The sequence below is a fragment of the Lissotriton vulgaris genome, chromosome 2_1 (assembly GCF_964263255.1).
Source record: "Lissotriton vulgaris chromosome 2_1, aLisVul1.2, whole genome shotgun sequence".
Classification (NCBI taxonomy): Eukaryota; Metazoa; Chordata; class Amphibia; order Caudata; family Salamandridae; genus Lissotriton; species Lissotriton vulgaris.
The window spans coordinates 443,814,706-443,842,589 of NC_141687.1; the positions used below are offsets into that span (position 1 = coordinate 443,814,706).

General features: G+C 48.3%; 1 protein-coding gene across 1 annotated transcript in view; it reads right to left on the reverse strand.

The window, feature by feature from the left end:
* The window catches only part of PTH2R (parathyroid hormone 2 receptor), a 721,892-nt gene that overhangs the window by 376,176 nt on the left and 317,832 nt on the right, over positions 1-27,884 (reverse strand). The window contains exon 4 of the mRNA XM_086958607.1: positions 6,489-6,610. Coding sequence (XP_086814733.1) covers positions 6,489-6,610 — 122 coding nt within the window. The remainder of the gene's footprint in view (positions 1-6,488; positions 6,611-27,884) is intronic.

Here is a 27,884-nt window from a genome sequence, read left to right on the forward strand (position 1 = left end):
ATATGCCATCACAAGAGATTTGGAGCACTGGCTCCTAAACAGAGGCTGGGCGTTAATTTCTGTCATTAATTCGTGGGCAGTCTTTATGAGGGAACAATAGAGCATTAGAATGCCTCCAGATGTAACAATCTGTGCAGCTAAGGCTGTCTTGAGATAGCCCTTAGCAAATATTCAGAGGCGCAGTTTTTTATTCAAGCCTTCTTCAATCCTGTCTGCTCACAGCGATATTACTGGACATTAGCTTACTGATCCTCCTACGGTCATCATGCTTTCCGTTCTGTCATTGCAGCATAATATTGCTTGCTTCCTATTCATAGGAGAAGGGGCGATACTCACACAGACAGGTATCACAAACTGAAATCGAAGCTTTGCTGCTTTGTAATGACAGCATGTTAGGTGTGACTGCGTACAGACATGGTCTTGTTTCAGAACATGACATCACAGCTGTATGCATACAAGGAAATGCGCCGCAACTGCACTGCGTGCGTGGCTACCCTTTTTATAAGTACACCTGCCTCCTTTTCACCTTTGTGAAAGAATAAAGATGCTGGCGGCCACCAACAGGTGAACTACATTTTGTGTTGCTGTACATGTCCGGTGCAAAAAATCTGTCAATATCTAGTTTCCGTCTAATATTGACCTGTGCGAAATTTGTGGAATTTTATGAAAATTACGCAAAAAAAGTCACAAAATCCATTCTACTTTATTTTTGGAAACATTTAATCTACGGTCACACCACGTGGTCCTAATTGAGGCAAAACAAAGGCAAAAGGACTAGTTTGAGCTGATGATTTCGCTTTAAGGGAAATTTAATTCCCTTAAAATTCACTCACTTTTGAACATTTCACATAATGCAAAATTCACGAATTTTGTGGGCGTAACTAAATGTTACATATTTGTCTCACCCAAAATCTAGGCACCATACATATCTATGGGTAGGACCGCATTCCTGGTTTTAACTCTACACTACACATCCATTTAAATTGTAAACCAGTTTGGTGCTCTTTAAAGCCAGACGCACGCAGTATTATATGTCTGCCATTCTCCTATTCCACTTGCATCGATTCTAGCCAAAAGCCGGTAAATTGAGGTTCACACATGGCCTTTGATGTAATTTAGGTCTTATACAATAAACTCACACGTCCAATGGATGCAATTGTTCTCCAACCTAATTGCGGTCTTTTCATCGATCTCGCCAGAATAGATTACACTATCCAGGTTTAGAGAGGATCTGTTGGCTGAAGGAAGATCTGTGTCAGACGTGTTAGAAAACCCTTCAGCAGCCTGACTGTTAAGCAATTTTGTTTACCGCACAATACATTCTGGTATTTAACATGCAAACCTGTAGCCTGAAGTATGCATACGAATTCAGCAGCACATACCCAACCCGCTGAACTGTTCAGAAATGATCGTCATCTCCAGTGAGTGTCTCGTGCTGCACGTTTAGTTCCACACTAGCATGATACATTAAGCTCCTTTATACTCTGCCTCTTGTAGCCTACACTTTGGCTTGCGGCGACTCAAGACTGCTATAGTTCTGCAAGAGTGGGGAGCATTTTGAAAGGCATCAATATAGATTGGGGTAGGGCATGGGATATGTGGACTTCGGGTGCCAGCTCTATACATGTTTGTAGACTTGTTTCCTGTTCCGGGCATGTTTTGAGCAGGCTGGCAGATGTGTTAGTCCTGCAAGTTCAATGGTACAACACAAGGACTGCAAAGTATGCTTACGTGTGGATTACTTAGGGTGACAACTGTTTGTGAGGTTGTTGGATGTCTGACGGTAGTTATTGCAAGAAACCTTGGCTTACCCTGGCTACCTGAAACCGCGCAGAACTGTGGGCTCTTCTGCTGTAGATCGGATAGTCTTGAAAGAACTTTGCCCATGCCTGCCCTTCAGCGCTCTGTGCCTGATGGTGTAACTCTCTCACTCCTGAAAGGAAACTCAATATAATCATTTGTTCTGGCTGTTGGCTTAACTCCATGTTGACCATGGAAGGACTCTCCTGATTGCTCATCATCGATTCTGAGTTTCCAGTGCTTGCCATTAGGTCACTCTGCTGCTGCCCTTGCCTAGTGCATTAAAGCTGGCTTCCTGTAGCCAATGCATAACCGAGGGAAGCTCACCTGTCCCTCTTTGGTGGGCTTTGCTGAGCATTTGCCCTTAGTGCCAGTATCGAATACCAGTGGGGTCCTCGTATCCATCACCAAGGGTGACTTCAGAGATCACCTGTCATCACTGCCTGCCTGTATCCATGAAATGCCTCTGTCCTTCCGGGTGGCTTTTCAACCAAGCGCATTTATACATTATTAGAAAGTATATGTAGCCTTATCTTCGACATCACTTAAATAGCTACATCGAGTTCAATGCAATACAATCACAACAAAAGCACCACTTTGCTCAATCAGACACAGCCAAAAAACAATTTCCCACACAGGTGACACTGCAGGTCAATACTTTTCCAATGAAGCACAGCTAAGCTATAGGCTTGCATTGAATATTGGAAAATTCGTCCACAAATCCTCAATTTCACACAACTCTAGATAACTTCCAACTAGTAAGCATGATCTTTCTGCAATACTTTCGTTTTCAGAGACACTATTGTCGCAAATGATAAAAATAGACAATTTTACTGAAGAAATAGCAAGTATTATTTGAGAAAATGGCAGATGATTGTAACATAAAATAGCCCCTGGGCAAAGACAGGGAAGGTGAACAGAGGGAATGAACAGGCGACCACGCGCCTAGGGGAGGGGGGCCCTTAGTAGCGAGCAGTACAGGTTGCAGGTGCGGTTAACAAGTAGGCTATAAGTGAACAGCGGCTTTTAATGAGTAATCAAGGAGAAAACAGTTCTTCTACGAATCCTGGCCTTTCTCATTTTCTTGCGGCATGCGCTGATCAAACTTGTGGTATGCGCTAGTTAAACACACAGGTTTTAATTAAACACAACTTTTATCCAGGCAAGAGGGGCATGTTATCTTGTTTTGCTGCTTGTGGACATTTAGGAAAGTTGGCTCAGGCTAGGGTTTAACACACCAGTTCTAATGATGGTCATTAGCATGCCTTGGTGCTTCAACGTTAACAGCAGTGCTGTCTGATGTCCAGCAGTTGAAATCATTTGTTGGCTATCGATGCAACCCTAAAGGGGCCTCTTTTGCATTTTGACGTTCCTCCTCTGTTTTCTTACTTTCGTTGTGTCTCTTGGCGTGATTGACTGGGCTCACAGGCCTGTGTAGTTGGAGTTAATAAAACGTCTACTACCGATTTCACTGTTATATCAAATGTATTACAGAACATGGAATATGTTGTAGAGCTCTAATACTCAGCAGCCATCAGCTCTGGGGCAATTGAAGGCTTGTCTAACAGCTACGAATACAAGCAGAGTACACCCCCAGGAGCGCTGCACAGTGCTTCTACAATGGATGACAGTACCTTCAGATATTCCATATGCTCAGCGCCAGGACTATGGTGGAGGGGGTTATTATACGGTGCCACCCTTTAACCTTTACAGGAAAGCATGGCAGCCCTCATCAGCGGGGATTCTGTGGGGCTTGCGGCCAAGATTGGATTTAGCTTTCTCTATACTAATAGGTATTATCTTGTAATATGCAGCCCACAAAACTCGAAACGGAGTGGTAATAACACCTTAAACAATGAGCACCTGGGAGGTGACAGTTACTTAGCACGCATTGTTATCAAAGTACATAACTTTGTAGCGAGATAGCACTCTTCATAAAGTGGCCAACAATAACAGTATGGGGAGGGGATCCTCATAGTTTATTACTAGAAGTCTCCTGTGATCAGGAAATCCCGGTGGCAGTTCTTCCTTTGTGAAACAGTAAGGGCAGGTGCCCACTTTTCTTCTGCTCCGATACCCACTATTCAAGCATAAGTGCCGGTCCATGTAATAACTTAGTACACAGTACAGGCTTTCTCTGACGCCAATTAGGAACAGCCCAGTGGGCCGATGCGGTACCCAGTGCCCGTGGTTGGTGCAGCTGTCAGACTCATTGTTCATCAAACTTCCTGCAGAAACGGGCAGGTATGACTCAGGTGAGACCTGGGAAAAGGCTGTTGCAAAGCGGGGCCTGCTGGCATGCTGCGCACAGTGGAGGTCTCAAGAAGTATGTTCTCCACTGATGGTGGTCGATATAGACATGTGTTGTGGTGTGGGCTGGGGAGGCTCCAGTCCAAGCAGAACAATTAACAACTTGTTCAAAATGATTTTAGCAAGTCCAACAATAGGAACAATTGGCTCCACTCATCTAGTCAGGAATTTTCCGTTGTTCTGTAAAACTAAAATAGGCAGGTGTTGTGGAGCACGGTCAGCATTCTGGGGGGGGGAGGGTGAATACACCGGGGAGGTTCTCACCCTGTGGGAGAGCGCTGACAGTTAACAACAAAGAGGGATGCACAACAATGGAGGTGCAGCCATTCGATGGACCCCAGGAGGGGGTAGATTCCACGTGTGCAGTGGGTCGGCGGGGAGAAGGGACTGACCTGCCGGTAGTCCTGACCTCTACTGCCCTAACCCACAATGTATGGACTGAGTAGAATCTTGGGGAGGCTGCCAGTGTTTAGATACTCCGGTGGGCGGATGCGGTATGCGGTGCCTTGGATGTCAAGTACTGCAACTGTTGGCTGTAGCGTGTTGGGGCCTGCCGGCACAATGTGCGCAACAGAGTGGAACATTGGTGGCCAAGATGGCCAAGTTCAAATGTACAGCCAAGTTCTAGTGTACGGCCGAGTTAAAAAGTTAAAGTGTAAGGTTCAAATGTACGGCCAAGTTGTTCTAGTGTATGGCCGAGTTAAAATTAAAGCGTAATGTAGTGCCTAATTCACATACTGCAGTTGACATGTTGATGCAGCTAAAGTGTGATGCTGTGAATAGTTCTTAAATATCCAAGAAGGATACTTTTCTTTGGTAATGGTCTGTGGTAAATTACTTGGTTTGATGTCAATAAAAGGCTACGCCCTGGACAATATACCCTGAATTCTGAGAGTTCTTGGGCATAGCGGGCAGTAAGGTGACCGAATTTGGGGAGGAGGGAATGTCATGCTGTGAGCATACTATAACATTGTTTTAAAGTGACACAGGCATACTAACAGCCTACAGTGTCAGGTTGTAGAAGATGCACAGTCTGTAGGAGAGAGTCATAGGAAGCATAAATATGTACTTTCAGTGATAATTTCTCTGAATTGATTGCCATAGATTATTTAGCAAACACAGTTAACACATGATTGTTTTTCATGGCGCTGTTCACTGCCAGCTAAATTGTGGAAATTGCTATCTGCAGCACGACACATCTGTGCATTAACAAGTACATTTTCTAAAGTTAAAACTGTGTTGTTTTTTTCAAACCAATGAACAGTTTTAACGTCTGGACACAGCTGTAGCTGACCAGACCATGTTGTGCCAATGCCAGAAATGTGTGCACATTTCATGTTCACCAAAGGGAAATCCATGGTTTCCATGGACAGCTGTGATGTGTATCATTGCAAACTGACCACCAAACTGCTATGCTTACTATACCTTACAGTCACACATTCTCCTCTGCCTAATAAAGACTCTCTATCACTTGCCCTTTCTTTAAACAGTAAACGTTGTTTGCTCTGAAGATTTTTTTGGATATGTGTATGTGGATGATTTCTCTTATTTTTGCTAACATGCACCAATTATTACTGATTGATGGAGAAAATGTGAGCTTAAATACTGGTGGTAGTTCCTGCAGTATTATGTGTGTTCTTCACATGGTGGTACCCACTACTTTGTAAAGCCTGCACTGCCATAATGGTGGTCCTTATGTATACATTTTGGGCATTCTTGACACAGTAGTGCCTAGCCCAGTGTAATGCTTACTCTGGCATTACATTAGCATTTGTTATTTTCGAACAGTATCACTGCTGCAATAAGACGTTTCAGCCTGTGATTCTGATACGCTCATCTGCAATCATCCTAGCACTCAATCACTGATCCAACTATCCATCCCTGCTCTCATTTGTTAATTTATTAATGAGTTCACTCAACAATTACTCATCCATGTATTCAGTCACTCATGCATTCACCTATCCATGCATAACTTCAAACATTTACTTATTCTCTTACTGACAGACTCTCCAATCCACATAACCACAGCCAAATTTACCAAGCTATGAAGAATAAATTTTACTTGTAAAAATGCGAGACCTATGCCTTTGCCACTGTCAATATTTGCAGCCAACACGTTTCGACTTTTTTGTGTCGAGTCCTACATTTCTTGAGTACATTCGGTTTGTCAGTGTGAGGTAACCCACCGCCCTTTTACATAATTCCACTTGATTTTTTTTTAACCATTCTATTACTGCTCTGACTAATCACAAAAGGGGAACTATAAAGATCCTGGCAGCAAGCGTAAACACTTTCTTTGGTATTTTTTAGCAAATATCTCAATCATTCTAACTCTTCTAACAGATAAGTAGCAATACATAAAAACAAATAATATTTACTTTTCCAGTGTTGGTTTCCGCTTTCAAGAAGCGAATACAATCAGAGTAGTTTGCAAATGTCCGGTTTAAGATGTGTACATGGTCCCAGGTGCCATTCAGATTGCATCTTCTAAAAGCCACTCCTGGAAAGAGATAACGAAGGACAATAATCAAGAGATAAAAAAAAAACATTTAGTTCATTTCCTTGAGCACTGCATGAGAAGCACTTATCTGAGAGAGCATCTAAATGCACAACATGCACATTTGTAAGCCTAGCCTGTCACTCGTGAATCTGAAAGAGAATTATTGACGTTTTCAATAAATATGCAAACTGGGTTTTCCATATATTGCAATTCAAAAATGAAAAAGGATGACCATGGCAAATAGTTCTCAAAGGCCACTTCATATGTAACTAACCCTGTTATCATTTCCTTGACATCAAGCACAACTCAAGTACCCCAGATATATTTTGGTTATTGTGAGCTAGTCATCTTTTTTGCCCTGATCACCCCCGTTTTTTGACTGATGATTGTGCCCTGGGATCTGCTAACTAGACCCAGAGCAAGTGCTCTGTTCAAAAGGTATATGGTAATCATGGTTAATTACAATTGACATGACAACTGACCTGTGAGCCTCTAGTATACGGTAGTACATGTAGGCTTAGTGACCTAGTAGTTTTACTGCACTTAAGTGTGCACTATTGTAGTGCCTGCTGTCGTTTGAAAAGCCAGCCCTGCCTTATAGGTTGCTTTTACATGTAAATTCTTTCCACATTTGACTTTGGAATTAAATGTACTTCTAAAGTTTCAAAATATTTGACATACAGGTCACCCTCAAAATCTCCCCTAGGTGCCTAAGGGCTAGGGTGCTGTGTAACCATAAGCAAGAGCATTATAAAATATGTTTTATATGCCCTGGTAAGAGAAATACTGCCAATTTCATTTTCCCCATTATAGCTCAAGGGCTTCATAGGCTAACACTGGAATACTTTATTAAAGTATAACTATTGAAGAAAGGAGCCAAAAATATACTTCAAACTATTAACATGGTAGTTAGAATAAATCAAACAACTTGCCACTGTTAGATGTATAAATAACTATCACAGAAAATAAGTTCTAGAACTTTCTTTACTTATGAGCCAAAATCCCCCCTTACAGCAGCCCTTTTCGGATTGGCCTGCCTCTGCCGAGGTGAGCCAAGCTGTCTGAATGAGAATTGAAGTGGCCAGACTACAGACAAAAAACATCCTATGGGAGGAGAACTGTAGCTGCAGACCAAAATACAGGATATGGGTGGAGTGCAAAACTGGTCTTCATTGAGGGAACAACAGTTTAGGGCTCCATAGGCTCACACCCACATCCTGCATCCCCCGGCCAGACAGTTGCCCCTGTAATGTTGGGAGCTGGAAGCGCAGCTCAATGAGAAGAAGCGTGCCGCATCCGCAGCTGTTGCCGTCACATCATCGGAGGAGCTTGTCGCCACCGCAAGGGTTGCCATCGCATCACCGGAGAAGCGTGTCTACATCGCAGCTGTTTGTCGTCACATACCCGGAGAAGCGTGCCGCCAACGCAAGGGTCGCCGTCGCATCACCGGAGAAGCGTTTTGCAGGGCCTGTCGCGGCTCCAAAGTTAGAGTTGCTGCACGGCCATCGGCCATGGACACATCGCCTTCACGTCGTCGCATCGCATCAAGGATGCCATCTTGTCGCATCGCACCGGATCATTGCATCACATCAAGGCACCACCTAGTCAACCGGGACACACAACGAGATCGTCGCATCACCTGCTCTCCAGTAAGGAACAGGCGCATCAGCTTCTTTGCGCAAACACTGAGGAACAGACTCATCGCCTCCCCCGAAGCAAGGAACCGACTCATCGTTCTCGCTGCAAACCTTTTGTTTATCTTGCATGAAGCATCCAAAGGTACTTTGTGAGAAACGTGTTGCATTTACCATCTAAAGTGGACTGAGTTATTTCTACCATCTTAAAGTCATTTTCATAATACTGTATTGTAGATTTTTGTCATTTGGCTCTTTTGTTAAGTCTACATAAAGAATACCTATTTTTATAAAACTTTTGTTGTGTCCATCTATAGTGTTTTCACTGTATTACTGTATGTGCTCACAAATGCTTTACACACTGCCTCTGAGATAGGCATTCCTGCTCGTGCCAATCTACCAAAAGGTTGAGCAGGGGTTATTTTAGGAGTGTAGCCCCCTTGGTCTGACTAGAAGCTATAGAAAACTATTTGAAAAAATGCTCAAACCATTGCCAACTAGAAACCCCCAGTTCTAACAGTATTCAAGTGAAGATCTTTAAAAATCCAGTAAATTGATCTAGAGCAAATTGATTTTTGAATTTTTAAATTTGGAATAAACTGTTTAAATTAATTTATAAACAACTCTAAATTGTCCTATTTCTGATTTTGAAAGTTTTCTTGACCTAAAACTAGGAATACCATGACTAACCTCTCCAAATTCACAGTAGCTGAGGTTAGGGTGCAGGGTAGGTCCAGGGGGCTACCTAATAATACGTTCAGGAAGGCAGAACTGATAAGGTCCCTTAAGGCCCGGAATGTCAGCTCCAGAGAGGGAAGGAAAGGGGGACAATGACCCTTCCAACCATCCAGGAGGTGGATAATGACAATTTGTCCATTCTTTCCGGTACCAGGTTGATAATTCCAGCAAGGGGAGGGAGGGGAGGCACCTCCATAGAGGATCCAGAGCTGTCCCTTGTAGAGAGACAGCTTGAGGCTCAGGTAGCATCCAAAACTTTGGAGATTAGAATCTGGAACTTGAGAAGAAGTGGGCATAGGAGGAAGAGAGAAGAAATGGTGACAACCAACATCAAGATGATGCCGAGATGCCCGGGGTGGTGGGTGTGATCCCCGGCTTCTGAAATGAATAGTTCACATGGACGTATAGGGGGATGACATTGATAAATGGCTGACTACATTTGAAAGGTCCCTTGAGATGAGAAGGGTCCACTTTTAATTTTGGGGTTCACTACTCTGGGAGATGATCCCAGTGGCTGGGAGAGATAGGTTCCTGACTCTATAGGGGGATGAGGCAGAATCCTACTCACCCATGAAGAAATGTCTAGTCAGGAAATTTGGTCCCAGGAAAGAATGATAAACAATCAAAAGAGTCCTCACAAGACTCACAAAACCCAGTGCGTGGGGCAAGCCAATCCACTTTCAAGGGGAGGGGGTATAAGGGGAAGCCCTTTGACTCAGCAAAGGCAGGAATGTTCCTTGATCTTCTCAAGGCAGGGAAGTGTTAGGATTCATCTGTGAGGACACAAAAGAGGAGATGCCATCTGCACAAAGAAGCCTGTGCACTTTAGTGGGCAGTCCTATGGCATTATCTTTGTAGGCAGAGATTGTTCCAGAGAATGGGAAGGGTGTCAAATAGGCAGCCTTAGTATCCTTGGGTGGGATGCAAATTGCTACCCTGGCCACCTTCCATACCAATATGGAAAGGTACAGGCAGAGCCTAAAATCAATGTAACTGAGGTTAAGGCTCTGAAAGATACAGAAGACAGTATGACTATTGTCATAGAGAAACTGGGTTCCCCAGGGCAGATAATACCTGGTGTGTATCTCCAAGTACTCTTTGCAGACAGCAGAGCCAAACTCTATCCCATTGCAAGGGAGAGTTTGGAATGAGGCGGTCTGACAGGCCCTAAGAAGGTAGTTGTGGCTCCTGCACTCTCCTTGGAGTTCCAACTGGGAAATGATCTTGAAGCATTTGACTGGTCAGGGTTAGAGAGAATGATCCTTGCTAGGAAGCTGAACCTCCCAAGGTGGGTATGTGCTGTGATCAGGCCACAGGCTACCCGGAAGGTAAATGCTGGACACTTGGACCCTAGAACAATGGGCCAACCAACCAATGAGAAGAGGAAGGGCACTGAGTCTGGTGAGCCAGCTACGACAACCCCAGAGGGGCAGGTGGAATATGACCCTAGGAGGTGGATCTGACCTCTTATGTAGGAATTCCCCCCTAAAGATCTGTCAGACTTGGCAGAAATGATAGGAGATGGTGGACCTAGCAGAGAGGAGTTTTGTCAGGGACATAGAATGTCTCACTCTTGAAAGTCCGAGGAAGACCGCCTCCAGGCAGAAGGATGGTGATGTCAGGGGATTCCACAAAGTCTACTGAAATGAAATGAAATATCGTACTTGCATAGCGCACTGCTACCCCAGCTGTGGTGTCCTGGCGCTGTACTCATACTGCTGTGGAACCCTTCCTGGCTTTTCCCTGTGATATGTCCACTCCTGGGCACCCCCAAGGTGAAGCCAGGCATCCCAGCGCTGTTGGGGCCCTTGTGGAGATTAAGCAAGCTATTGCCCAGAGTTGCAGCGTGGGACCCATGATTAGATTAGGCACAGAGGCAAGAATTATCAGGTCCGAGGAAATTGAGCCCAAGACCCGCCGAGGCGGGAATTGAACCCTGGTCCCGGGCCAGACCTCTGCATCAGGGTCTGCCTCTCTAACCATTGAGCCACACTTCTCCACTGGGATGAGGGAGTCTAAAGGCCAGAGCCCTAAGTGAGGGAGCCACCAGGAGGTTGGTGGTTCCCTAAAGGTACAAAAAATTCGTCCTCACCTTAAGCCATGACATATCCTTGGCAGGTCATATGGGTCAGAATAAGACTTAGAACTGGTTGGTTAACCATTTCTATTGACCCAGCATGTGTGTAAAAGTGAAGGAGTTCTGTAGCTCCTGTGCAACCTGTCAGGGCAGTGGCAAGACAGGGGGCATACCAAAGGCTCCCTTGATACCACTGCCAGTGGTTTGGACTCCCTTTGAGAGGGGGCGGTGGACATTGTTTTGATTTGATTTGATTTGGAGTTGTAAAGTGCCTGAATTACCCCCGAAGGGGTATCTCCACGCTACTATGGAAACAACAGGCAGATAGTGTTGGTTACAGAAAAGCTCAGTTTTGGCAGAGGTCGGTACCTTTTTCCAAATAGGGACCCATGCTTCTAGTCAGAGTAAGCGGGATACACACTTTAGATAACCCGTGCTCACCCCGTTGGTAGCTTGACAGGTTTATGCCAAAGGTAATGTTTAAAGTATGTGCACCAACACTCACAGTAACACAGTGAAAACACCACAAAAGGACACCACACCAGTTTAGAAAAATTAATTATCTTTAATTATCTTTATCCAAACTAAACGAGACCAAAACGACAAAATCTCCAACATACACAGTTAAAAATATGACGTCAAAAAGGTTTCAAGAACTTGTACCATTGAAAACTATGGATGCATGACTTTTCACCAAAGTACCTGTAGTTGCGTCAAAGTTCACCAAGACAAGCAGCTGCAGCATCAGAAAACAAAGAGATGCGAACCTCCTGAGACCCAGAGGAGGCGATGCTAAAGTGCTGCTACATGCATACGAAGGGTTGCGTCAATTCCGATCTGTAGGGGAAGTGATGTGTCGATTCTTCATGGTGGTTCCGGTCCAAAGGTGATGCGTCGGGGAAGCGGTGTGCACAGGTACGATGCGTGGATCTTTGGGATGTGTCGGCCATCAATGCAGCGGCATTGCGCAGCGCTGTGCCAGTCCTCTTCCGCCGCGATTCCTTGATGCGTCGATTCTTGCCACAACATGAGGTGCTGCAACCGCTTTCGCAGAGGCACATCGATGCGTGGAAATTTTTCTCGCACCATGAGAAGATGTACTGGAAAAAAAGTCGCAAGAAGAGCGATGCGTCGATTTCTGTAGTTCTTTGAGTTTTTTCTCTTCCAGCTCCCAAACAGCAGCAACAACCTCCAGACGCCCAAACCTGGCACAGGCACCTTAAGGCAGGTCAGAACTCACAACAGCAGAGTTCAGGGGAGCTGGGGGTTGAAGTCGTTGTGTTCCTGAGACTTCTGAACAGGAGGCCAGCTCACTTCAGGCCCTTGGTGATCTCCTTCAAGCAGGGGACACAGCACACAGCAAATTCCTTCTCCTTTCCTGGGCAGAAACAGCAACTGCAGGCCAACCCCAGACACACAGCAAGAGCAGTACTTATCCTAAGTCTCTCCAGCTCTTCTCCTTGGCAAAGGTTCCTCTTGAATTCCAGGAATGATCTAAAGTTTAGGGGTTTTAGGTCTAATACTTATACCCCAAAATGTCTTTGTTCTCTTTGTGTAAGGGGCTCTGAGCCCAGTTCAAACCAGTTCTGGGGGGCACTCTGCAAGTACCCAACAACCTCCTTTCTCAGTGTGAGCCTTGGCTCCAGGCACAGCACATCCCTAAAAAGGTACAGGTGCTACTCTTCCAACCACTCCAAAAGCAGATCGGGTCTATTGACCCTAATGCTGACTCATCCAGACTCCTGGAGTAACGGCAACTCCCCAGCCCCTGTCACTCCAAAGCCAGACAGTGAATCCACAAACATTCAGAGGCACACAGAATGGATGAACAAGAAAATAGCCACTTTCTAAAAGTGCTATGTCGGAGGGATGGGCGGAAACAAAATCTAGGAGGCCGATTGTAGTGCTCAATTTTGACCAGCTTATTGCTATTATGGCAGAGAAAATACAATTTCTCAAAGTGTTTGTCTCCTTTCCTTCTCTGGTCTTCTTCTATAGTGTCACAGATCCTATGATGTCTCTTAAATGTTCTGGTTTTGTTGGTATCTTGACAAAACTATTGACCCTGTTGTTCACAAGTTGATCTTTCTTTTCTATCTTCTTTCCTTCGCAGGTTCTCAGGCGGGAGAGGGACGTACCCCAAGAGGCTCGGAAGAAAGGAGAGATGATGGTGAGTAACCAAAGGCACAGTTAATCCTTTTAGGATAGGCCTCCACCACACTGAATACATGAAGAGGTTTGTACTACTTTTAGTGGAAGGGGTTAAGTTGAAAGTGGTAGAAGAGGTAGGAAAAGAGAAATAAAATATGTCTGTATATTATTGTGGCAACCACTGAGGGTTCTTTTTTTGCTTCCTGCAGCCCTCTTTATCTGTGCAGTAGCTACCTTCATTTAAAGATTCAATTTGGCACTAGCACCTTCTCAAAGAAAACAATATATATATAACATTATTTATATATTTACTTTATTTGTACATCGCACTGTCACCTAACAGACATCCTGGCACTAGCAAACTCAGAGTGCAGTATATAAGTGTGCCAAAAAGCAGATAGCAAACTAAGCCTTAGGGAACAACCACGTTTTTAATCTCCTTCTGAAAGGAAAGACGTCACTGACTTGTCCCTGCTCCAATGGAAGTTCATTCCAAAGTTTAGCAGCTGCTACACCAAAGGTTCTGCCACCAGATTTAACTTCATCGCTGCTAGACATATTCCCCACCGGTGCTGAAGGATAATGATAATGGGTGTGGTCATGACGGAACGGTTCTGTCATCAGCACAGATCCACTGTGCCTCATGACGGAACCGTTCCGTCATGAGCATCGAAGGGGTTAACTTTCCTGAACCTCAGTATCTTAACCAGTCTCGCTGATGAACTTTCTCTGCATAGAAGCAGGCCCCATCCCATGCAGGACTTTAAACACTAGACAAAGGGACTCAAACTGAACTCGCTGTCTCAACGGGAGACAGTGCAGCACTGCCAAGGCCGAAGAGGAGGAGAACCTTCTAGGCCAACCAAGGGCTAGCTTGGCTGCTGTTGACTGAATCCTCTGAAGTGTATCCAGAAGAAATTTTGGAGACTCAAGCAGAAGGGCATGGCAATAATTTAATCTGCTAAGAATGCTACTTTGTGCCACTAAGTCACGCACATGAGGGGGCAGCAGGGGAAAGATTTTCCGCAGTGATCTTATAATGGCAAAACAACAGCCTTCCTTTTTCATAACCTGAGCCTCCATTGTGAATTTACTGTCAAACATAATGCCCAGATTACGGACCGTTTCAACTGGCCTAACAGCGGTCGAAGTGTTGATGGGCCAGAAGTTACCAGGCAGCACCGAGGGAACCCTGTCCACTGAGCAGTAAAGCACCTCTGTCTTACCCACATTAAATTGCAGTAAGTTTTTCTTCAGCCAGAGAGCCGTGTCACGCAGGCAGCTATGAAACACTTCCAGTGAGGTCGACTGATCTCCCTCCAGGGAGAGAATCAGCTGTGTGTCATCAGCATAATTTACGATGTTAATATTATGTTCTTTGATGGCCACAATCAGGGGTTTCTTATAGATATTGAATGAAATGGGGCTAATTGCTGAGCCCAGTGGCACGCCATAACGTAACAGAAATCAATGCAGTTGGTAGGCTGATGATAATAGGGTCCCCTCCCCCTCCCTCTTTTTTTTGTGTCAAATCTGTTTTTATTGTATTAAGATTACACTTTGACATAACAGGCAACTCATATAGAAGCTCACAATCATGCATAGGTTGTTCATCAGTGCATTAGCGCATGGCCACAATTCTTTACATGCATTCAAGCTTTACTATGAATAAAACACAAGGCGCTCACCCAGGAGCTAGCTTTACTACGTTCCACCAGTCCTGATGCAGTCTCTGAGGCTATCATTGAAAACTAGTGTGCTAACCTCCTAGTAGCCTATGTGGTCCAGTGTTTACCGTTCAACTTGATCATGCAAACAGATGAAATATCTATGAAACAAGGAACAATAACAGTGGCAGCATGAATCGTATGCACATTTTAACTCCCTCTCCCCTTTTCCCTCTATCCCCACCTTCAGCCCACCCCGGGGCCACTTGTGCGATCCTCATCTATGGCAGCGCTGGTGTGGTTGCGGTCATGTCAGAGTAAAGCAGGAGTAAAGAGATACCAGACTATCCCGTCAGTAAGGCGACCTGTGACGTGTGTCCACCCGTGTGATCATCTTCCGCCCCTTCCGTGCAGTTCGTGTGCCCCTTCCTGTCCGACTGTTGTAGTGCACAGAGCATCTGCTCCCAATGGGCCTCTATAGGTTCCTTTCGTAGCCACAGTGTTTCCTCCCTTCGAATGGCTGTCCCCTCCCCCCTAGCCCATGCCTTAAATGAGGAACTCCAAGCCAGTGTGTTTGGCTGGTCGTGCGCCTTCCATCTCCTTGTAAGGAGGTGTTGTGGTACCACTAACCCCAGATCCAAGAACCGAGACGTCACCTTATCCTTAGGGGACCTCTTGAAGTGATGTAAGATGTACTCGGGCCAGTCGAAGGGAAACGATGCAACCTGTGCAACCCTGCAGCAGCCCACTAATGGCGCGCCAGTAAGTGCCCAATCCAGGGCAGCTCCACAGTATATGCAGGAACCCCTCCCCCAGTTCATTACACCTAGGGCACAGCGCATTGTTACGGTGAAAATACCTGTTAATTAACTCAGGCGTGAGGTAAGCCCTGTGAACAATGAAAAGCTGGGTTTGGCGGAATGGCATGTTTCTGGGGATGCGCGCGTGATTTTTAAGTACCCTTTCCCACTCCTTATCCTCCAGTAGCGCCCCAAATCTAGTTCCCATTTGCATCAAAGTGGGTCTAAGCTAACCACCACGTGCTACCTCAACGATGCCGCAAACCAGCAAACTAGGTGCCTGTTTCTCCCCATGACGAATAGGTATTGCATGGTTAAATGCTGGCTTGGCTCCGTGGTCACGTCCCCCGACCTGGCAGTCAGTCTCGCAATCAATGAGCGGTGTGCTAAAACCCCCCCGGGTTATAAGTCTCCAAGTGTACAGATATCAGCCTACCACCATTCCGCAAGCACGGAAGCAGTAAGCACCCCCCACCACTAGGCGAGCCATCTAGAGGTATGGCCGGCACATAAGGGACAATATTACGGGTGAGATATAGAGCCCTCCGATAGCACTTGTATGCCACTGCCAAGAGGAACGGCTCTGGCCTCGTAACCGCAGCAATAGGATGGAAAAGTCTGGATATTTGTTCAAGCGAGTATGGTGGCAGTGTTGTGGCTGTATTGTCCCTGCCCCTATCCGCCAGCCAGTGAGCAACTCATTGCAACTGAGCGGCAAGGTAGTAGTGTTCGAAACAAGGAGCAGCCAGGCCTCTCCGGTCTGTTGGCAGATATAACTACGCCAGCACCAGCCTATGCCTATCAGCGCCCCAGATAAAGTCCCGCAGTATCCTACTGAGAATGTTCAAAAAGGGTGCTGGAATAAATAGTGGCAAATTAACAAAGTAGTACAGGAGATGGGGAAGCATGACCATTTTGGTGAGCGCCACCCTACCCTGTTATTTAAGCGCCGTGACTGCCCTCCCCAGGTTCCCATCAAACAGGTCAGTTGGGTGGTGGTAGATCTGTATCCCCAGGTATCGGAAGGTGTCCCCCCTCCACTGGACTCGCATACCATTGAGACAGTTTCCCGGGTCCACGTTCCCCGCACTAAAAGCATAAAGACAGGATTTACCCGTGTTCATTCAGAGCCCCGAGATGGCTGCAAAGGTGTGCAGAAGTTGGGACAGCTGTCCGGGTATGTGCCCTACATCCCTCACAAAAACCAGCAGGTCGTCAGCGTTGAGCGACATCTGATGAACCGCGTCTCCCAATGGTACACCATCACCTAGAGTTGCCCGTATAGCTACAGCTAGGGGCTCAATTGCCAGCGCGAACAGCAACGGGGACAGGAAGCAACCCTGTCGGGTGCCCCGGCCCACCAGTACCGCTTCAGAAATGTAGGGGCCTAGTCGCATTCGGACTGTGGGATTTTTGTATAGCAGGTCGACCATATGGAGGAACCCCATATCCAACCCATAACGCAACAGCACCGCTGACAGGTAGCTCCATTCTAGGCAATCAAGCGCCTTCTCCAGGTCCAGGTTAGGGCATCCTGCCCTGGGACACTCATGCGCAGCCTCAGCTGCCACCCTGAAATACCTCCTGAGATTCAACGACGTAGACCTCGCAGGGACAAACCCATTCTGGTCAGCATGGACCAAGTCGGGGACCACCGGCGCCAACCGTTCCACCAGCACTTTTGCAAGGATTTTGTAATCCACATTAAGCATTGCCAGGAGTCTATATGAACCTAAAGCCATAGGGTCTCTGACGGGTTTAGGCAGGGAGACTGTAGTGTAGTTCCTATGTTCCCACTAGGCTCTGCGCATTGGAATAATATATCCTATAGATTTGATGTAGGGCTTAGGTCTACTAGGTCTCTATCGAATATATTAGACTTAACTGTGAGTGCCAGCTAGCTCAGAGGTCACTAGAAACGTTCTTGAATTCACAAGAAGGGATTAGTTTCTGACAACCGCATAAACATGACAACTTTGTTCCCCAAGAATAAACATATCTTCAGATTCGTGGAAACAATAGATAGATATTTTACTCAGTCAATCGTGCATGCTTTGTTTCATCAGAGGTGCAGAGAAATAGAGAGACGGGCGTTTTCAATAAAAATGATTATTGATGGTTTCTAAACCATAGATAAGTACATACATAAATAACAAAGGCTAAAAGTACTCAATTGGTGCTTCTAAAATACGCCTACCCCGATGTACCTAACATAAGTCTAGTACGAGGGAAGAAGTAAGTGAGGTGTAGCATAGGCTTAGTTTCTTTGCCAAGAATCTATCCAATATTTCTCTTTAAGGTCTAATCAGCTCCGTACCTTGGTTTAGAATGAAAGAGGTCTGGTATCTCTGTCTCGGGACTCGATTTCCCAACACCCCACGAGGGGAGCTTGGAAACACTGGAGCTGGATTCTCAGCAAGAGAAAGGGCAGCTTCTCGATCGGTGCGTCAGCTGGAGGGTCGGCTTCCTTCGGCACCTGCTGTAGTGAGCTGCCTCGGGCAAGTAGATATTCGAGCTGCTCCGAACCACCGTGTCTCTGCTAGAGCAAGTGTAGGCATATTTATACCTTGAACGTGCCTAGTTTGACGTAAAGTCGGGTATAATAACGTCATCAAAGAACCCCAAGGGAATGGTAGTTCCTTGAAAACTTCATAAGTTCTTGGACAAATCAATATTCAAGCAAGGGGATGTCCCTGACTGCTTAAGCCTATTTTTCCAAGAATTCGTGGCTTTTTAGAATGGGTGGAAGTAGCCATGCCTGTATTTGGACCGCATGGGCTATGTCTAAATATGGGTATGATTTCTATGCCTATATTAGGACAATGTGAATTGTACCTATATAAGTGCATGAATCGGGAAATTTAGCAAGGATCCTAAAACGCCATACAACAAGACTAGAAATGCCTCCAGCATGGAAGGGGGCAATGATCCTTCCTCTACCGCTGCATTGTATAACCCATGAAGTAATGGCGCAAGGGATTCACAGTAAGCTTTATAGTACTAAGCAGGCAAGCCGCCCGGCCCCGACATTTTCCCAGATGCCATTGACTGGATCGCCTCCCCAATTTCCTCTAAGGAGAGAGGCGCGATAAGCACCTCCTTCTGCTCCTCGGAGGTTGTGGGCAGTTGGATAGAGTCCAAGAACCTCTCCAGGAGATGCCTGGGGCCAATTCCCTTGGCCCTATATAGCTGATTATAGTGATCTGTTAGGGCACAGTGGATTTCGTGCTGCGTATACACCAGGGTTCCACCCGCTGTGCGAAGTGCTCCTATCGGGGCACAGCGCCCCTCCTGCCTTATTAACTAAGCCAGTAGGCGGCCCACTCTGTCTGCTCTGGCCTGAGTTCTGGCCGTGTGCGCCGCGTAATTGTGACAATGCAGCCGCTCCAAAAGCTCCTCGTGTTGGGCGCGTAGGTCCCCCACCCGACGTGAATGCCTGCCCTCCTCGTCGCCTTACCACTCTTATGGCAGCAGCTCAGCTTCTAGACGCGCAAGGGAGGCTGAGAGCGTCCTCTGTATATTCCAAGTGGCCCCCAAGCAGTGCCCCCTGAGGGCCACTTTGTGGATGTCCCACTATGCCAGTGCATTGCTCGCCGTCCCTTCGTTGATATCAAAGTATGTGAGAACATCCCTGCCCAGGGACAAGCGAAACTCTGAGTCCTCCAGCGCGCTTGGCTGGAATCGCCACGTGAGCACAGACGGATGATCTGCCTCCCAGCTGATCTGAAACCACAGGGGGTTATGATCATAGTGCGTCCTCCCCAGGTATTCTGATTGTGCAATAAGCAGGGGCAAAAGCTGGGAACCTACTATCCTGTCTAACCAGAAATGCAAATCATGGATTACTGAGTAATAGGAGTAAATTATGTCGGTCGGTCGAGTATGCGCCACAAGTCCTGCAGCGCCCAGTGTGAGAGCCAATCCCTAAGCACCTGCGCATTGGAAACCGCCACTGTGGCACGGAGGGGGGGAAAGATCTGTCCAGCTGGACATCCAATACCACATTAAAATCCCCGCCTAGCAACCAAGGGAGCCCGGCATAGGGGGGAGGACCTGAGTCAGCTGCGCTAGAAAGGACGTCTGATCCACCTTAGGGGCATACAACTATCCCAATAACATCTGACCATTCAATTTCCCCTGCACAAGTGTATACCTGCTCTCGGTACCACCTTCAATTCTTCACAAATGAAGGGAGTGCCTGCCCACACCCAGAACAGTGTACCCCACGCATGTGCCGAGTAGACAGTACCATATATTTTCCCTATCCAACACATGCGAAGCCTGTCAAGCTTCGTCTGGGTCATGTGGGTTTCCTGCAGGAGGGCAACCCCCAGTGTCGCTGCAGGTAGGAAAAGATGGAATAACGCTTCTACGGTGTGTGCATACCACGTATGTTCCAGGTCACGATGTTAGTGCGCGTCATCGTGAATCTGGGTAGTCCATCGTGGCGCGGGGCAAAGAGACCTCACCGGGAGGATCTGGACCATGGTCCGAGGGGGCATATCGGTGCGCTGCAATGCAAACAACATAACAACTGCAAACAATCTAACTAATGGGGAGTATCCCCAAAGGGGCATTCATCCAAACCTTGAAAAAAACAGGTAGTGGTGAGCTATTCCAGTATATTGCCTGGTGGGGTGTGTGTGGTGATGGTGACTTGTCTGCACTGTTCCCTTTCTCATGAATCCTGTGCTTGTGGGAGGTCCGCAATGTGTCGTGGTCTAGACTGACGTGCAGATACGGTGCAAGCCACAGGGATAGGGAGCCTGCAAGTGTATCACCTGAGCCATGTGTCCCGCCCTCGCGCAGCAAGCTGTCCCCCGGCGTTGGTGCATGCACCCCACTAGGGGCCAAGGGTATCTCTGGTGTACAGCGCAGTTCAACGGCATGGCTGCAGGCATATAAAAAAAAGCAGTTCTCGGTGTATGTTAACCATGCTTAGACTAAATACAGCCGCGTGATATCACATAATTTGATCAGCAGTCTGAGGATTCACCATAGGCAGATTTGAGTCCTCCGAGATCACGGTGGATGGAGATGACGAGTTACTGGTTCCTGGTGCACTGCGCATGTAGGTCTCCAAACTGTCCCTGCTAAGCACTGTCCCGAGGGTTGCCACCGCCTCAAGAGCTTCCCGGCGTTCCATCCTGATTTTCTCCGGGCTGGGCGCAACTGGGCACAGCATCGCAGTTTGGTGTGTCCCCGCCGTCTAGACCGCCTGGATCTCTCTGGCCGGCCGCCGGCATCCGAGCCTGGAGGTCTTGTTCCTGTCCACTGCCCCGTCTCCTCCAACCAGTCCCACACTTCCGCCTGGGAGTCGAAAAAGCGAGTTCCCTCCTTCGTCACCACTCTTAGCCGGGACATGAACAGCAGGGTGTAAGGCAACTCCAGCTCCCTGAGTTGAAGCTTCACCCCCATGTAATTACTTCTTCGTCTCTGCAAAGTTGCTGTATAATCCGGGAAGAAAATTACTCGACTGCTTCCCACATTCACTTCGCTTGATTTCCTGGTTTCATGCAGCACCATGTCCCTTTCCCTATAATTGAGGAGTTTAAAGAGGAACAGGCGGGGTCTGGCTCCCGACCTGGGCTTCTGCTCCCGCACTCTGTGCACCCTCTCCACAACAAACTGCTGTGACAGCGCCCCCTGGGGCAGGAGATCACGCAACCAGCTCTTGATGTACTGCTCCCGATTTCTGCCCTCTCGCCCTCTGGAAGGCCCACCACGCGAACATTATTGCGCCGGGATCCCCCTTCCACATTTTATATCCGGTCTTCAAGCGCATGGACCCGGTCGATCATGTCTTGTAGCGCTACGGTGTGGTTCTGGGCAACAGGCTGAAGCTCCTGAAGTGTTTGACTGTGTGCCGCAACCCCCTCGGCCAGTTTACGGTGGTCTGTATGAAGAAGGGTGAGATCCGGCGTGACCTTGTCAATCCGCGTCTCTAGGGACTCTTTGTTCGGCTCCAAGGTGGTACCAATCCTTTCCACCGCTGTGAGCACAGTGTCCATTTTGGCCGTGAGTGCCGCTCCCTGTGGTTCCATGCCTTCACTTTGGCGCCCTTGTGGAGGGTCTAGGGTTTTCATCCGCGACTGCCCATGCTGCGATTTGTCCCGCAGCCGGCCCATCGCTAGTTGATGCGCCCTTTGGCATCCGCAAGCGGGCCGAAGTTCAACCGGGTACGACCAGCTGCGAGCCTTCGAAACCTGGGCCTCTTCCTGTTGGTGAGTGAAAAGTTTGTCGTGTCAATCAGTCAACAGAGTTTTCAGTGGGAGGACCCCCTCTGCTAGCGACGACCCAGAGCCTGCGGCCAGATCCTCAGCAATCCAACTTCCGGTCCCTATTATCGGGGGAACCAGCCACTTTGCGTCAGCCACAGGCTTTGGGGGGCTTTCTCATGCAGTCTGTTTCTCCTCTACAGCGCTTGGATTCCCTTGCTCCTCTGCACTTGCCCAAGGCGTCACACCCCAGCCCTTGCTTCACTACTGTAACGCTCAACAGGGCCTCCTGTGGGGTTCCCTGGTGATGTCCAATGGGTCCAGGGCAGGCTCGACTCCACCAGTCCCACCTGGCAGGCGCTCACCTTAAGTCCAATGGCTCCCTGGGCACAGTCTCCCTGTGGCACCTCCTATCACCGGGAGCGTCCCCTATTTCAAGCTCGACTCTCGTGTCAAGGGTGCACCACGCTGGTTGCAGTCCCACACAAAATGGCGCTTCCCCCAAAATGACGCTCGCACCTTCTCTCTCCAGCTAACAGCGTCTCAGGCTTTGGTGACATACATTCCCCGTCATTTCCTCAGCGGCCTCTTGGGGCACAGGGCGCACTTCCCCATCTTGGGCCGCGTTGCACAACCTGTCCGCAGCTCCCCTCTGGCGTTCGGCCATCTCCGAATCCCCAAGCCGCAGACGTCCGCAGCGGGCCTCTCGGGACACGGACCAGGTCACCTCCACTTGTGCCCCGCTACCGTCCCAGGTCCAGCTCCTGCCCGGGCCTCACTTCTCGCCACAGAGCCCAATGGCGTCGTTAGGCAGCATGGGTTTTCAGTACGTGGCAGGAATCAGTATACCGCCATTCGGTGCAGTCACTCCAAGGCGCCGTGTTTTACAGGGCAGCACAGGTCCAAATCCTCAGCATGCCCCCGGTAGTCACACAACTCTGTCTCAGGCTCCAGCGGCGGCCGTTACTTCACAGGACCTTTTGCTCACCTTCTCAACCTGGGCTGCGCTGCTCATCCGGGCCACAACTCCCCTTCCAGCGCCTCGTGATCGGCGAACCACCGGACTGCACAGGTTCCCCTCTGCGTCGCTGCACCAGTCCTGCTCAAAGTGAACACTGATTGCACCTCAGAAGGAGAAATGTCAGGATAAACAGGGGTTATCGGCTGGAGCTTCAACAAATTGCATCCGCCATGTTGGCTGACTGGCCCCCTCCCCCTACCTCTTCTCTTTCCCCGAGAATATTCTGTGGCAAAAAAAAAAAGTAGAATTCACAACGATTCTCCTTTCTGGTTGCCTGCTGCTTTAGTTGTCTGCTGTTTTCCTTTTCCTATTGGTAGCCCTGGGCCTTATTAAATACTCAGGATATTGTCATACTAGTGCTCATCCCCTTCCCATTTAACGGTTACTCACTGCGATGTCTGCAACTCTCCTGAGTTGCGGCAGAAGTGTTCCAGCTCTCCTGAGGTGTCCACCACTCCCCTGACCAGCGCTCTGTTGTCTTGTCTTCAGTGTTCTCTCCCTCCTAGTCTCACTGTAGGACTTCCGATTCTGCCGCAGGTTCCGGCATCTTGCTCTTGTCATCACATGGTTTCTCCGTTGTTCGCTCAACTTCCGCCTCTCTTCTCAACCCCCCATCCTCTTCCTGGTGGATTCCTGACTCCTCATGTGGACCGCCCCCTTCTAGGCAGTCTGGGGCAGCTGATTGGTTTTCTGGCGGAACCTACTGGGAAGTCACCTGTGCAGGGAAGGCTAAAGGGTTTCCGCTCCACCCCTTTTCATCTCCTGCTAGCGCTCTGCTGTGATGTTAGGAAAACCAGCATCGGGTGAGTCTTCCTGCTCGGGCAGGATGTCCCAATCACATGCTATTTTCAAACACACAATTTAAAAACCATCTTTACTAAAAGATGTGTTATTAAATCCCAAGTTCAGGGATACCACACTCCATTTTTCAATCTTATCCCTATGATATGCTTGTAAAATTTTATAAAACATTCTGTATTCTGTCCTATGGGCAAGATAGCCTTTCAATAGTGAAAAACCAAATTGGCAGTCTTTAACTATCAGAACATGTTGCACACACCAGTACATGTCCTACCTTTCACATACACTGCACCCTGCCCAGGGGAGTACCTTGGGCCTACCATAGGGGTGTCCTATGTGTAAGAAAATGTAAGGGTAAGGCCTGGCAAGTGGGTGCACTTGCCAGTCAAACACAAGGGGATGATGGACAGAGCACTGAAACTTTTCAGACACTCACCCCCAGTCACACATCTGGGTCGAATCCATCATCGTTCTTTAGCTCACTTCACCACCTCAGTTCAGACCCAGCTGTATGCAAATCAGTCTTGACACTGTGCCTCATGGAAACAGTCCAGCCCGAACTGCCAAGCTAAGTCTTCCCTGAACGGAAAAAAGCATCCAAGAATGGTTTCTGATCGACATGGCAGTTAAGCTGCGCACAGGCATTGCTGTGGCAGACCTGAAACATCTTTTCAAGGCACTCATGTAGGTTGCACAATCAGTGCTGCAGGCCCACTAGTAGCCCTGGCACACTCAGTGCACTTTACTGGTGACCTACTGGTAAATCAAATACGCCAATCACGGATAACCAATCCCAATAACAATGTACACAGAGAGCATATGCACTTTAGCACTGATCAGCAGTGGTGAAGTGACCAGAGTCCTATAGCCAACAAAAACAGGTCCAAAAAAAAATAGGAGGAAGAAGCAAAAAGTTTGGGGATAACCCTGCAAAAAGGGCCATTTTCAACAATCATGGCTTGTTTGATTAACTCAGGGGGAGATGGGTTGTACTCCACCTATGCCCACTGTTTACATGCAGGGAGGTCCACAAAGGGGTTAGCTTTATCCCTTTGAATTGCTGTTGGGACATTTTGTAAGAGGGTCATTGTGCATGGTGAAAAAAGACTTGGGAAAAATCTCTCAAGGAAGCCATGGACAATGTGCTGGACTATGTGCCAGCCCTGAGATGTCTCATGGCAATTTACATGTAAAAGTCAAGCAGGAACCTGGAGAACAGTCAAGAGCTAATGAAGCTTTGGTATGACCAAAAGGATACTATGCCAGAGTATAAACCAGGACCATTGTTGTGGGTGTTGGAGCCTGTATTGCCCAGCACCCTCCAGCACAAGTGGACTGGGCCCTATCAACTAGTAGAGGGGGAGTGTGAGGATACCTACCTGGTAGACCTGAACACCCCCAGGGACTCCTACAGGGTCCTGCATTGTTAGAAATGGGATCGCTGCTTGTCTAAGGCTTGTGCCAAAGCCAGGCACCCCCTTGGTAGCTTGGCACGAGCAGTCAGGCTTATCCCGGAGGCAATGTGTAAAGCGTTTGCGTAACACACACACACAGCGGCAACACACTAGGCACACCACAAAAAGGAAAACAAGATAATATATAAAAATAGCCTTTCTATTACCATAAACACATTAGATCATAATCACACCTATACACTGTGCCAACTGGCACTGGGCAGTATTTACAGGGGATTATTTACACATGACAGGGCCACGTGGGCCAGTGTCAGAATCAGCACTTAGTAGAAATAGTAGATGTAGAACATAAAATAACTGAACATAAAATACCAATTGTAGACCTCAACCAGTAACCACTGGTAAAAGGTAGGAACATAATACGCAATACTAATCACCTTAGGCATAGATCAAGCAGGGAAACATAAACTGACTAGCATAAACCATACTAGGCAAAACAACCTCCTAATCATGAGAACACATTTAGAGGTCTAAAATAGGCATAAAGGCATTACGCAACAATCAAATTAGGCATCAGGTAATTACCAACATAAACACAAACACAAATCACCAATCACCTTGCGCAGAATCACAGTAGGTACTGATCCCAGGCCAACTGGCCTTCCATGGGGCTCAAACGCCCTTTGTCCCAAAAGTCAGGGCTGGCTGCGCATGTAGCCAAAAGCAACAACACAAAAGAACAGGCCTAAACGTGGCAGCTGCCCACTAATTGATGGGCAGCTGTAGAATCACCAAGATGGGCACTGGCACCCTCTGTCCAACATTAGTCAGGGTGCACTGTCTAGGCATCTAAAGCAGAAGGCACAGGTGCCCAGCCTAAACGTTGCAGCTTCCTGCTAAGTGCTGGGCAGCTGTGGCAGTGAGCATGCGCACCAGCGTGCCCCCTGAGCCCCTGGCTGGGACTCTAAATGACAAAAGGCCTCCCACGTCCCCCTCTGGGACTGTAAAACCTAGGGCCTCTCAATTGGCCCTCAGGTAGACTTGGCAGCACTCCTACTTCACGTTAATGTGCTGGGGCTTGGGGCAGTGTAACTCACCCCCCTCCTCATCAGGAAACTGACCTGATTCTCTGGAGCCCCGCTCTGGGGATCTTCCACCCAAATTTGACCCCAATGTCCCTCCGAGGTGTAAGGATGTGGGGAGAAGAGTTGGGGCCCCTTAGGCACCCACATGGACAACTTTACAATGCTCCCCTGGCCGTAAAACCCAGCTCGTGGCCTGGGACACTCCGTCCCCAAAATCACTCACCCACTGTCACTGGGGTGTTCTCTTCTTGGATGGGCGAGTGGAGAGCGCTGCTTTCCCTCGTCCGGTGGAGCAACCCAGAAGCTCCTCGTGGTTTTGGCTGGGTGGGACTCCCCTCATTCACATGGGAGCCCCGACGTGAGGTGGGCAATCGTTTCTTGTGTCCCACTCTTCTCTGGGCGCCACGGAGCTCTCCCTCGCTCTCGGGGGCCCCGGGTGCAGGCGCAGCCTTCTTTCTTCAGAGCCGGGGACCTCCTTCAGTGTACAGGAGCACGGGGTGGGCTCCCGTCTGCTTCCTGTTCCTGCCCTTTACTTCTGGGTCGCCGCGGGCAGAGCGGCGGCACTCAGGCTTTCCCTGCTTGGCGGCTTTGCAGGCGGAAATACGGGGTAGGCTCCCGTTTTTCAAGACACAGTCCCTGGGAGGGTGGGCACCCGCTAAGGATATTGAAAAGCAGCACAAGGTCCCTGGCGGGGTGGGCACCTGCTAGGGATATTAAAAGCGGCACAAGGTCCCTGGTGGGGAGGGCACCCGCTAGGGATATTAAAAAGCGGCACGAGGTCCCAGATGGGGTGGGCACCCGCTAGGGATATTCAAAAATGGCAAATATGCGGGGTGGGCACCCGCGCCGAAATCGGCAGATTGCAGGGGGAAATACCCCCGCGGGGGGTTTCCTCCCTCAAAAGGATTGAAGCCTCATGCTGCTGGGGAGATTAGAAGCGCTACTCCTCTGGGGCGGCCTAAACACAGCGCTCCTCAAATAAAACGCTCACAGGCTCTTGAAGTCCCAAGTCCAGGGACAAAAATGCAGAGCTCTCCTCAGCAATAAAGAGCACAGCGCTTCTCCCAGATAAGGCAAAGTCCAGAGATAGTCTTTAAAAATGCAGGGGGCAAGGGCTGGGCCCAGGGGCCAGCTCACAGGGCCCTCCAGCAGGGACGCAGTCCCCAGTGTTGGTCCTCCTGGCGCCCAGCAGCAGCAGCAGGCCCCCCTCAAGTTAGGAGCAGGAGAGAACATTTTCATGGGGTCACAGCCCCTTCTCATACACAAGTTTCCTTTGTCACCTAGCACAGGGTTTAGGCAAAACCAGATGCAACTGGTTTGGGAGCACTTTGTTTTGCTCAGCTCCTCTCCTTCCATTCACAGGATGGGCAAGCAACATCAGACGCACCACAGGGGGTGGAGCCAGCATTGTGGAGGGAAGGCACAGCCCTATTCAGGCCCCAGGTGCAACTCCTCCCTCCTATCTGCAAGGAGAGCTCCATATTCAACACCGGGCAGACCCATCCTGGCTCCTGGAGCCAAGCACACCAGCCAGCACCTGTCACTCACAAGCCAGACAGGAAATTCACATTCACTGCTCACAGAAATGCCAACTTCTAAAAGTGGCACTTCTCCACTAGACACATTCAATCTGCGCACACCATTGCGCAGCATTTATACTCACAAAT